At 45.7% G+C, this 12,661-nt stretch overlaps 1 protein-coding gene across 2 annotated transcripts in view; it reads right to left on the reverse strand.

Annotated features, from left to right (window-relative positions):
• Slc25a43 (solute carrier family 25 member 43) overlaps window positions 1-7,760 on the reverse strand; it is a 32,407-nt gene extending 24,647 nt beyond the window's left edge. The window contains exons 1-2 of one of the 2 annotated variants that reach the window (XM_006993612.4): window positions 7,387-7,754; window positions 602-843 (exon numbers count right to left, since the gene is read on the reverse strand). In XM_006993612.4, coding sequence (XP_006993674.1) covers window positions 602-843; window positions 7,387-7,661 — 517 coding nt within the window. In that variant the 5' untranslated portion in view covers window positions 7,662-7,754. Of the gene's footprint in view, window positions 1-601; window positions 844-7,386 lie in introns of both variants that reach the window. The other variant, XM_076562823.1, reaches the window with a different exon arrangement.
• Window positions 7,761-12,661: the final 4,901 nt, after the last annotated feature.

Genomic DNA, 12,661 nt, shown 5'->3' on the forward strand with positions numbered 1-12,661 from the left:
GTTTGAGTCTAGCCTGGTCTACATAGTAAGTTCCAGGCCAGCCAGGGCTACAGAGTGAGACCCTTTCTCTAACAAACAAACAAACAAACAAACAAACAAACAAACAAACAAACAAAAACACCAACAAAAAAGAAATGAGGGTAAAAATAATGCTGAGGGAGGAGCCTGGGAACCAAACATAAGGAAGCTGGCAGTGTCAGATGACCCAAATGGGCCAGATATGTCGGATAAGAAAGATGTGAAGATACAGGAGACAGTGGCACCCTAGAGACCAAGTCTCCAGAGGACAGGGTGACTAATCTCATCTACTACTGCAGAGATGGACTGAATCCTTCTGAATTTGGCAAACAGAGGCTCTGTGTATGTGTAGCTCTGTCCAAGGCTATACCTATCACTGCGATCCTGTTGTGCCTACTGGTGGAGATACACACTGAAGACTCCTGTCCGCTGGGCAGTTTTTAGGGTGGATTTGAAGCCAGGCTTTTCTGAGTCACTTGCATTGTTTGACCTACAATCTTGAGGCCTCTAAAATTGATTTGAATGTTCATGAAGGTATATATTACCTTCACATGTGTCAAGAAGAGATCAAATTCCACCTTACCTAAAACAGTGAGGGACACCCCTCGATAAAGGGCCAGGAACCCTTCTTGTTGATAAATAGTAGAAAAAGCATGGATAAGACCCCTATAAGATGGTTCCAGCATGTTCTGCACAATCAGCCGGGTTTTGATGAGGTCTGTAGGGTATGTGACAATCATAGAAACGATGCCTGCAAGACTTCCGGCCACAATGGAGCTCCACTGGGAAATATGGCCCAGGTCATCCATGAACAGCACAACGAACCTGCAGGGGGAAACAGAGAAAGCTCAAGATATGAGCTTTGGACTATGCTGGCATGCTTCACACCACTTCAAATGTTTCCTAGCGTTTGGAAGTGCTTTACAACGTGAAAAACCCCATAGAATTATACTGGGATTACTGAGTAGTAAGTTTGAATTCCACTATCCTCATATAATGCTAGCTAGCTATAAGGAAGAGCTGTCCAGCTTCTGACTGATATCTTCCCCAAATTCTTCCCACTTCTTTGTCAACATTTTCTCCTTTTATCTGCGTAACCATCTAACTTGCTGGTGGCAATTGCTACACTGGAATGCATACTTTCCATACTCTTGAAATTTAAAGGGAATAGAAATTCCTGAAATAACTGCAAAATCCAGACTTTTTCACTCTTCTCCAGCCCTGGGAACAGAATCCAACATCTTCTACACATTAGGTATGCACTTCTGTTACTAAGGTGTATGCCAAGTCCAGCATCCCAGAAATTGAGTTCTGAGCCCAGCAGTCCAAGCCTATATCAACTTTAATCATAGCCATGAGGCTTTGGCTTCCTGCGGAAGGCCCTACATCCAGCTAGCTGATTAGGCTAGAAGGATTACTAGCTAACCTACAACGAGGTGACTGACTGGATGACAAGGATGCCACCAATTTAGTTGTTTCAATGCCTTGCTCCCACCCCCAGAAATGCTGTCTGACAGTCATGTGGTGGTTGGACTTCTTGGAAACTCTTTGGTTCTGGGAGATGTCTGATTGGAGAATTGGGTTTGGTTTTGCTCAAATAAGCTCTGCTAAACTTAGTATAAAGAATGAGTTTCCTTTATAATGATAATTATAAGTGAAGCTGCGGTTTTACTAGTTATCAGAAAAATGATGGAAAAACAGTGACAAGATATCCGCTTCTCATCCAGCAGACTGGCATCACGTCAAATGATGGAGAGAATGTGTAGAAACTGACACCTCACCCTTTGCTGGAAGGAATGTAAAATTGGCAGGGTCACTTTGCGGTATCTAGTAAATTTGGAGAAACATATTTTCTACCCTTTAATTCCATTTCCCAGTTCATAGCCTAGAGGAACTCTTACAGATCTACATGTGAAGACACACTACAAACATTTCTTTTAAGAATGAAAAACTCCAACAATTAAAAGTGAAAATGTAGGGGAATGGAAAAAAAGATGGCATTGTCGTTCAATGGATCCCATCTGGTTAAAATGAATAAGCTTAGACAAATCATAGAAACACACGAAAGAAGCCATGAAAGCATACTGATGAATGAGCAAAACAAGCCGCACAGTGATCTGTGGTATCTGACAACCATAAACAGTCAAACCCATAGGCGTTGTTTGAGGTAAACAGGTACCTAGGAGGAAGTAGAAAAGTTGACCCCTGGGAAAGTGGGGAGGGACTAGAATCAAGAAGGAAAATGAAGAGGACTCTATCTTCATCCAGGCTTTATTATATTTAAGGGAGATACATGGGTGGCAGGTCTTGCCACATCACACAGGCCTGTAGTCATGGCTTCTCGGGAGCTTGTGGCAGAAGAAGCACTTGAGCTCAGTAATTCAAGACTGCTTGGCTAAGAAGCAAACTCAAAAATGAAACAAAGGGACCGAGGATGGAGTTCAGTGGTAGCATGATTATTTAGCATGCTCAAAGCCCTGGACTTGATGCCCAGCATTACAAAAAACAAAAACAAAAGCTAACCAACCCCGCTCCACACCCCTCTCAACATCAACAGAGATATTTTGGGCTTGGTGGTATGGGCCTGCAATCCCAGCACTTGGGAAATTAAGACAGGAGAATCTTGAATTTGAGACCAGTCTGAGCTTCAGAACAAGTAAAAGGCCAATCTAGAATACAAAGAGAGAGACTGTCTAAAAATAGTATGTAAAGCATGGGAGGTAGGTGTATGAGTGTTTGACAAACTATTCTTTGTATTTCTCAGTAGGTTTACAATTTAGTTAAAATTACTTTGCATGGACTTTTCTAAATGCAAACCACCAGCCTCTGCCTCTTCAGCAGATCCTACCGGCCCGTACAAATCACAAACTACCCTATTATAAGCCTTTTTGGGAAGCAGGGCATCCCCAATCATGAGTGCCTACCCCAGAAGAAATACTTATAAGAGTACTTCTGTACAGCACACCCTTCTAGGCTACAAAAAAAGCAAGTTAATTCCTTAGTGATGAGGCTGGGAAACTAGGAAAAATAGTACTTTCTGCCATAGAATGGTACAAGGGGGTATGATACCGAGAGCTTGGAATAAAACTAAGTGAACAGAGTTGGGCTAAAACAATAAGTTTATCTTTTTCAAAATGAAAGCATTCCCAGTTCTTTGGCTCTCAAACTTCCAGTGGAAGGGTAGGTTTCCTGTTGTTCAGATGACAGCTGGCCTGATGAATAATGAGTGGCATTCAGATGAAACCATCTGAAGTTCATTCGTAACATCTCCTTCAAGGGCTTATTGGTGCATCTCAATTGGAACGCTGGCTCTGCTCCCAGCACCGAAGGGAAATGATACACAGACAATTAAAGCTGGCAGTCACCAGTGGGCCACTGGCCTCTGTGTTTATGCCGGCACACTGTTTCTTTCCCCTGGCCAGTCAGCTTGGAGGGACAGGAGATACACGGAATCGGAATGATGGTCTGATTGTCTGCAGGGTGCTGGAAAAAACCCTACTTGGAGCAAAAGGCAGCACCGTTCTTTCTCATTGTCCCTTTTGTAGTCTCTATCCCATGCAGCCATTCTAGGACATGGGCTAATTATTGCCCATTTGTTGACCATAATGAACCAGCTACTGCACTAGTTCTCAGCACAGATCACCTAGGAGGGCTCAGCAGTCCTGACAAGGAAACGACTGGTAGAGGCATTTAGAGGGAAGAAGGCCCTTGCCTTACTAAAGTACTTGAACTGGGAAGAGGAACCCTATCTCATTATGTTGGTTTGTTGTATGAACTAGTCTTAACTATCAAATGCAGAAAACGAAAAGGAAGAACTGAAGGAAGCTCTTTCTTCTAAGACTCCTAACCTCTAATCTTCCCTTAGAAGAGCAAAGTCAAGGGGCTAGAGAGATGGCTCAGTGGTTAAGAGCCCGGCTCCTCCTGCAGACGGCTGGGGTTTGGTCCCACAATGGCAGTTCACACCCATCTGTAACTCCAGTTCCAGGGGATCTGGTGCCCTAATCTGGTGCACCTATGTACATGTAGGCAAACACTCAAACACGTTTTTGAAAAGCAGAGTCAGTGTCAGGCTACCAATGACATCATTGTGGTCCTTATGTTAACGCTCTGTCTGACTGGCTGGGGAGGTAGTGTTCTAGTTTTGATCTTCCTCATGTAAATACAAGCATAGATGCTTTTTTTTTTTTTTTTTTTTTGGTGAACCCGAGACCGAATGCACTGGTGATCTGCAGGAACTCCTTCCTTTCAGCTAGTGAAGTCTACACACACCCTGGATATGTGTGATCAGTACTTACAATGCTAACACAAGCTCATGATTGGTTATGAAATGAAGAAATGGGGGTGGCTCTGAAAAATTCACAACTCAGGGACCCAAACCAATATATATGCAGACACACAAGCATGTGCAATAAAGTTGGAGGAGGACCTTCTTTTGGATGCATTTGAAAGCCTCCCATTGTGTCAGCTATCGTTTGCTTGTGACAGAAACATAGCACCAAACTTTCTACCCAGTAATCTCCTTTCATTGTCGATCCAATGAAGCAGACATTTTAGTTGTGTCGTAGTGGACAGAACCCCGGACTAAGGAGCCAGAGGATGTTTTCCAGTTCCCACTCTGTCACTGTAATTGTGGATAATTTTTCAACCATTCCGTTCACTGAGTATGCTGGGTGTTTTGTTCCAACCCACGATCAGACGGTGTACCGTTATTCCCTGCCACCTGCTTTGCAAATTCATGGTCAGGAGAGAGTGCAAGTGAGTGGGTATAATGATAAGCCATGACTACCATCTTTATGTAGAAGGATGGCCTCACGACTGATCAACCTTTCTAACTATACCTTGTCATTCACCAGAATGCTTCCTTTCAGTTTGCAGAAAGAAAACAATCTGTCAGAAAAAAAATATTAGCAAGTCTAGTCTACGTAACTCTCTGCTCTTCTTTTCTCTCTCTTCTTTTCTGTCACCAACCCATTTCAGATCACTCTGAGCTGCTGCATGGTGTGACAGGCTCCTAGCTGCACCACCGCCCACATCCTTTCTCCTCTTTCATCCTACCCCGCCACCACGAGACAATCCTTCCCCTTGAATTTCTAATCACAGCACTGCCCCCACCCTGCGCAAACAGTTCCCACAGCCACCCTCACATACCAAGTCTGATTTCCAAGATCTCATTCCAACCTGCTTTTCCAGCCGGTTGTGCCGCATGCCTTTCCTCTTTGCCTGTGTTGACATTACCTGCAGCACCTCATCTTTGCCCATGAGATAGACTCCTACTCATTCGCCCAAGGCCAAACTAGATCGTTTGTTCACCTCTGTGAAGACTTCCCGTCTTCTCATCCCTCACCTGAAGTGTACATTTCTATAGTATCTTTAACATTTATTATTTTTTATTTTTATGTGCATTGGTGTTTTGTCTGCATGTATGAGGGTGTCAGAAGCCCTGGAACCGGAGTTACAGACAGGTGTGAGCTGCCATGTGGGTGCTGGCAATTGAACCCGTGTCCCCTGACAGAGCAGCCAGTGCTCTTAACTGCTGAGCCATCTCTCCAGCCCTCCGAAGTGTACATTTCTATAGTACTCGATCCACTGGCAATTTATATTAATTAAATTAAATGTTATGTTGGGGACTGAGATATACCAGTCTTCCTTTTTAATTACCGTATAAACTGAGGTAGGGGGACCATACTGCTTTCATTCTTGCACTGTCTCCAGCATCGTGTGCATGGTACTTACTTCTGCATCCTTACTAATGTCAACTGAGTGCAGAAAGAAAGGTGGCATGATGTACTACAGTATGGGGTTTGGAATCAGAAGGCCAAGTAGTACTGCCACTGACTAGACGTGCCCCAATGTGAGTTCGGTTCTGTACCAGTGAAAATGGACATAGTACTTCCTGTCCTATGGACTATTCTAGGCAGGAAGCAGAAGCTGTAAAAACTGAATGATGTACATATATAAGATAGCTAATAGAAAAGCCAAGCCATTAGAATCGGGCTTTGAAAATCTGTGTCCTCCTGGTTATCCTTTGTCCACATTCTGTCTTATCCAAAGAAAGATTTCCCTACTGCTTTGTGGAAAAGAGAGGGAAATTGGGAGAAATTGAATCATTAAAACTCAAGAGTGCATGCCAGATGTTGCTGGGGTAACAGCAGAAGCCAGGCAGAAGCCACAGAAAATGGCCGGGAGCACTCAAAGGTAAGGATGAGTGCCAAATGCCAGGCAAGCCTCCCAGCTCTGGCCTTCCAAGTAACAGCGTCAAGGTAAAACCTTTTGACCCTCTTCCAAGACTGAACTATGTGGTTAAGACTGACTAGTTCTTAGGGCTGGGAATACAGTGGCAAAACACCTCACTCGCCTGCTCCAAGGCCTGGGGTTTCATCTCCAGCACTGGAAACAAAATGAAATAAAACAAAAAGTAGCCTGACCAGCTGCTGCCTGTAGGCTGTTTGTCTAATTCAGAGCCAAGGCCAGCCTTTAGAGCTGGCACTATGCCTATCTAATGAGGAACGCAGGGGCTGTCGTCCCCTATAGAGAAATAGTCCCTCCTCTAGTGATGCCATTGCTGGCCTTCTTCTCTTAGGCTTCCTTCCCAGCTCCCATGCAAACATTCTTGAGCTCTTGTTAAGGTCACTCACATGCGCCCGTCATTTGCATCTCTACATCTTTCCCTAAGTAGCAGTGCTTGATGTGGGAGAAGATGAGAAAAATCCACAGGATGAGATCAGTGGGTGGCCGGGGGGTGGGGTGGGGGGTGGGGGGTGGGAAAGCCTTAGGCTGAGGAGACAGGTCCCTGCTGAGGAAAAGGAAACTGCAGGTCCCATTGGATCCTAAAGCCAAGTTAGGCTGTGTCTGGAGTTGGGGATGGGCGGGAATCTTTCTGAGGCAAAAGACTGTCCCTCTTCCTGGACTGAGCACTTATTCCTTGGTACACTGGTCTCACAGACACACTTTCAGAGCATTCTCTCCTAAGCCAGTGAAAGCAAACATTTCCAAGTTACTGGACACTGGGAATGGTCAGACCGTATCTCCTTGAGAAGCCTTTTCATTTCTTTACCCCAAATATCATTTGCTAATTCTGCCTCCTCCCCTTATTCCTCCCAGAAAGACTAAAGATTTCACAGAACTACAACTCAGCAGGGCGGGAATCTCAAAAGCATGTGCAAAACTGGTACCTTGCTTTAAGGGCCACACGTACGACCTTGTGGCCCCAAGAAACCTTCCCCCGACCCCCAACTCCACCCCCACCCTCGCCGCGTTATCCGGAAGGAAGGGAGGCTGGGACATTTTAGGATTCCCAGTGCTGGTGCATCAGGGTGGTGGCTCCGCCACCCCAGTCCGACCTCCCGACCTCTCCCTCTGGACTCTTACTTTCGGTAGGCGGCCAGCTGCACCATGCTGCAGGGAAAGAGGCGCAGGCATGCCACGCCGTTCCCCTTCCACAGGGCCCTCGGCCCCTCAGCTAGCCACACTCGGCGTCCAGTGGCCCACGGCCCCAGGGAGGGGCCTCGCACCCTGCCGACCTGGGCCAGCACGGTGGCGAGCTCCAGGGGCGCGGTGAGGCTGAGGCTCAACGCCCCCGCCAGCCCTGCACACAGGAGCCGCTGGCTGCCGGTTAGCCGGCCATCCCGCCTCCACGTAGCCATCGAGACCCAGCCCCGCGCGCGGGCCACCTCGTGGCTGGTGTCCCAAGGCTCGCGGGCCACCCCGGTAGAGTGGTCCGGCCAGGCCCCGCCCGGCGTGGGGCGGACTCTGGAGATGAACTAGGGAAGCCGGGCCCACGCCTGAGCTGCGCCTCCGGGCTAGGGTGGGATCGGAGGCGACTTTCTCAGGTATCTGAGGCATGCCCAGTCAGTGTGTATTTGCAATGCAATTGGCCAGACTGGGGCTTCCATTTTCTGTGGCGAATAGGCACCCTGTTCTCTCAAGGCCAAGCCAGCAACACTTGTTTCCTAGGTATTCACAGGTCCCTCTACCTTGTTGCTTCTCTGTCCCTTTTCACATTCTATCTCCGCCTCCCCTGACTGTCTTCTATCAACCTTTTATTCTCAAACCCGACTAAAAGGCTGTGCAGAGTGAAGAAAGGACAGACCTTGGATAACAACCACAGCTGCTACCTAGCAGACACTTGCCAAACACTCGGTGCATTCAAACCAGCTTTTTAGCAGATATGGCCTCATTTGCAGAGGCTGTGGGTGTGGTTCAAAGGTGAACTCTGGAACCTACCTGCCTTAGAATCCTTGGCCCTGCAGATGACCGGTCATATGACATAGGGATGCCTCAGATGCTTCACCTGTACCATGGAGATGGAACTTTCTAGGAGTTGCTGTGAGGATTACATGAACACTGACTGGGACAGGTAACCAGTCTGTCTGTGTTGCTTTTATGAGGTCGTGATTAGATATTACCTTATAGAAGAGGAAACTAAGACACGGAGACGCTCACTCAAGGCTGAGTGTCCACTGCAAGGCAGAGGCAGGGTTCATATGCAGGTCGATTTTAGGCCTGCATCTACTTGGGGCCACATACAAGGGCTGCATAGCACAACCGCAGAGTGGACATTCAGTGATTCTGTTAGGTAAGGAACAGGGCAATAAAAAAGGTGCTAACCATGGCTTGGCCAGAATCTAAGAAGGATTTTAATGAATTAAACACTTTACGCTTTTATTTCTGTTTTTTAAAAGGGCACAATAATAATAATAATTACAAGGAAAGGGACAGTTAGCAAACACACTGTTAGTGTAAGACATCCCAGGTTGGTAGTTGCCTTTAGGTCTGCATCTCGTTTTCTGTATTGATGATCATGATGCTAATGGAACGTTTTCCGTTTAAGTTAGGCATATTCATCCAAGCTGACACGTACTAACTGTACATATTCATGGGATAGAGTATGATGTCTGAACACGTGTCACAGGCATTTCAGGTCCTTGCCTCAGTTCACAACTAAGAAACTGGGGAGATGGTTCAGTGGGTAAAGCACTTAGGGCAGGCATGAGGACCCCTAGGATCCATGTCAAAGCTGGGCACAGTGGCCCGTGTCTGTCTGAAACAGTGGACTCCGGGTTTGGTGACAGAACTTGCCTCAGAAATTAAAGTGGTGCTGTCAGAGCCATGGGGGAGAAGATAGGCAAGGAGGAAAGGTCAGAACGAAACCAACAACTGTGTATGTTAATTTAAATTGAAAATAAGTAAAAGCAATATATTGAAAAATAATGAGGACAATGATCGGGGAAGACACTTGATGTTGGCCTCTGGCTTCCACATGTACAAGCATGCCTAAGCTTGCTCCCCACCCCACCCCTCCCCTCTTGCTTCCCACCCTCCCCTCTCCCTCCCCACCCTCCCCTCTTGCTCCCTACCCCACCCTCCCTTCTCCCTCCCCACCCTCCCCTCTCGCTCCCCACCCCTCCCCTCTCGCTCCCCACCCCTCCCTTCCCCTCTTTGCACATATATGCACCAAAATTAATGAAGGGTCTATATTGCTTTGGCTGGAACTGAGCAACCAGAAACTGAATCCCTCTCAGCTCTGTCCACATCAGTGTTACAACTTACAAAAGGTGAAGCACCAGGCTGGAAATAATGCATATATAAATGTAGCAGTGAGTCCAAGTTATTAGAAGCCAGAGATAAATCTTTTCTCGTGAGAAACCAGCTTAGCCTCTGGTAAAAGGGCTCCTGGGGGTGGCTTATCCTCACCCTAGCATGGATTTTCCCAGGGGAAATTCTAATCCTTAGGGCCCCTGTTACATAGATACAGTGTACAGCGATCAAATCAAGGCAATTAGCATATCCATCACTTTAAACATTTACAATAATTTATTGTAGATTTCAAAATAACCAAAAAGAGGATTTTTGAATGTTTCCAACACAGAGACAAAGAAACTTGCTGAAAAAAAAAAAGGAACCATTTTAAGTCTTGCAAGCTATAGGTCAAGAAAGATGAGGTCTATTTTAACCTCTCCAGTATATGTTTTTCCTATGCAGATACACAGAATATTAAAACAACTAGCAGCAAAACATGTGTTTGATGCCTTCTGCATTTTCATGGTAACGTGCTGACAAGATATGTTCTTATTTTCCTCTGCTAGTGTCTTTCTCGTCTGTTAAGCACTGGGCATGGCAGTGTTTCCACTGGGAGCACTTATTTGCATGACGGAAGCCTGGCTCCGCTCTGCAGCTGGGGGAATGCTTATTTGTCTTGCCTTGTGAGTTGTTGTGGCTTGCGGTAAGGGAATTTCCTAGCTGTGGAAAGTGGCAGAATGTAGCTTTCCAAGGCTGAAGATCAGAAGACGAAGGATTGTAAAAGGGCATGAATTGGAGCTTTGGGTTGTGGTAAGGATACCTTCAGGTATCAGTTGTGCCCTAAGCACTCTGTTACCACTGGGATTGGGCCCCAAAGCTCTGCCATGACGCATCACCATGGGACTGCAGCTGCCGCTGCCTTATCCTATTGCACAGAGAGTTGGCTCAGTTGAGCAGTGTCAACTAAAAAAGAAAACCATTTTCTTTTGGTGCTATGGAGTTGAACCTATGGCCTTGTACATTCTAGGCAAGTACTCTACCATTGAGCTACGACTTTTTCAAGTCAGCTTGTATGGGAACTTCAAACGTACCTTCTTGGAACTGTGTACTCTGCTTTTTATTTCTTTTTCTTTATGGTTCTTTTTGTCTTTAGATTTTCAAATGAGCCAGAGATGGAACCACTTTAAGTATAGAAAGCTATAGGCCAGGAAAGATAATGAGGTCTATTTTAACCCCAGAAGCATATTCCCTGCAGTTAACACTGAACAGTAAAGTGACTAGCAGCAAAGTGTGTGTTTGATGCCTTCTGTGTTTTCATGATAATGTGCTCACAAGATGTGCTCATATTTTCCTGAGCTAGAGTCTTGCTCATCTGTTAAGCACTGGGCATGTGATGCGTGTCAGTTTTTTTTTTTTTTAAATCATGTCCTGGGCATGGACCCCAGGGTCTCACACATGCTAAGCAAACAGATTGTGACATGTAGACTCTAACTTTATTGTTCTTTTTTTTTCATACCTATTTAAAAAATCCTCTACAATTATCCCTGAGACCTCCAGTCTCAGGAAGTGTGTAGCATGTGAAATTGAGATATTATGCTAAAAGCAAACATATAACTAAAAAGAGAAGCAGTCAGTAAAAAGTTGTAGAAGTAATATTGTGGCAGGAAGTAGATGGGTGGCCAGCTGATGCCAGCCAGTAGGTAGCCTCCTGTCACCTCAGTCACTCCAACTGTCACCTTTCAGTTTCTCTTCTAACTAAAGAAATCCTTCTCAGCACATTCCCTTAGCTGCACTCGCAGGTAGCTTCTTAGATGATTGTTTGTCTGGCTCTTTGGACTAACACTAGTTAGTTCCTGTTCTACTTTTCCTTTCATTCTTTACTCTTGTGGAATTTTATTTTATTTTTTATTTATTATTTTTTTTGGTTTTTCGAGACAGGGTTTCTCTGTGTAGCTTTGCGCCTTTCCTGGAACTCACGTGGTAGCCCAGGCTGGCCTCGAACTCACAGAGATCCGCCTGGCTCTACCTCCCGAGTGCTGGGATTAAAGGCGTGCGCCACCACCGCCCGGCGTGGAATTTTATTTTTTAAATTGCAAAAGCAGTATAGAACTGTTGTCCTAAGACAAATGGAACGGAAATATATCAAGGACACTGAAGTTCTCTGGTCTATGCTCTCAGGTAACCACAGTTAAGAGATGTGCATGTGTGCATGCGTGAATGCATGCTTGCATATGTGCTTGCGTGGGTGTCTGCATGTCTGTCTGTCTGTCTGTCTCTCTCTCTCTGTGTATTTCTTGCTTTTTCTGTGCTCAGACATTCATTTGTGTGGAGTTGTTTTCTTTGTTATCCTCCTCCCTCTCTCCATCCTGCTCTTTTCTCTGCTCCCTTCTTTCCTTTTAAATAGACATAAAATCAGTACTTTGAAATGTTTTTTTTTTTTTTTGGTTTTTCGAGACAGGGGTTCTCTGTGTAGCTTCGTGCCTTTCCTGGAACTCACTTGGTAGCCCAGGCTGGCCTCGAACTCACAGAGATCCGCCTGCCTCTGCCTCCCGAGTGCTGGGATTAAAGGCGTGCGCTGCCACTGCCCTTGAAATGGTTTTTTAAAACCATCCTTTTATAATCAGGTTGTCTGTGGAGAAGGAAACCTGTACATTAGAGACTAACAAAATTTGAACTCTGTCCTTTTATACTGTTTGTTGCATTTTCTCCTTTCCTTGCACCATGGGCATGAATTACAAAAAAAAAAAAAAAAAAAAATTCTCTCCACCAGCTTTCTTTGAAGCATTCCCATCAAATGCAATGTTTTCTGTAACACTATCTTGCCCTTGATGAGCTAGGGATTTAACTAGGTATGAGGGGTGGGCAATGGAGGGTAGGGGATAGGGGATAAGAGGATAAGAGAATGAGATGGTTGAACTGGAACAGGGATGGAGGGGAAAGCAATGAAAGAGATACCATGATAGAGGGAGATATCATGGGGATAGAGAAACCTGGTGCTAGGAAAGTTGCCAGGAATCCCCAAGGATGACCCCAGCCTGGGCTACTAGCAATAGTGGAGAGGGTGCCTGAAATGAACTGGCTTGCCCCAGAGATCAGATCGGTGAATACCCCACTGTCATCCAGA

Source organism: Peromyscus maniculatus, chromosome X, assembly GCF_049852395.1.
Source record: "Peromyscus maniculatus bairdii isolate BWxNUB_F1_BW_parent chromosome X, HU_Pman_BW_mat_3.1, whole genome shotgun sequence".
In the NCBI taxonomy this organism is placed as follows: Eukaryota; Metazoa; Chordata; class Mammalia; order Rodentia; family Cricetidae; genus Peromyscus; species Peromyscus maniculatus.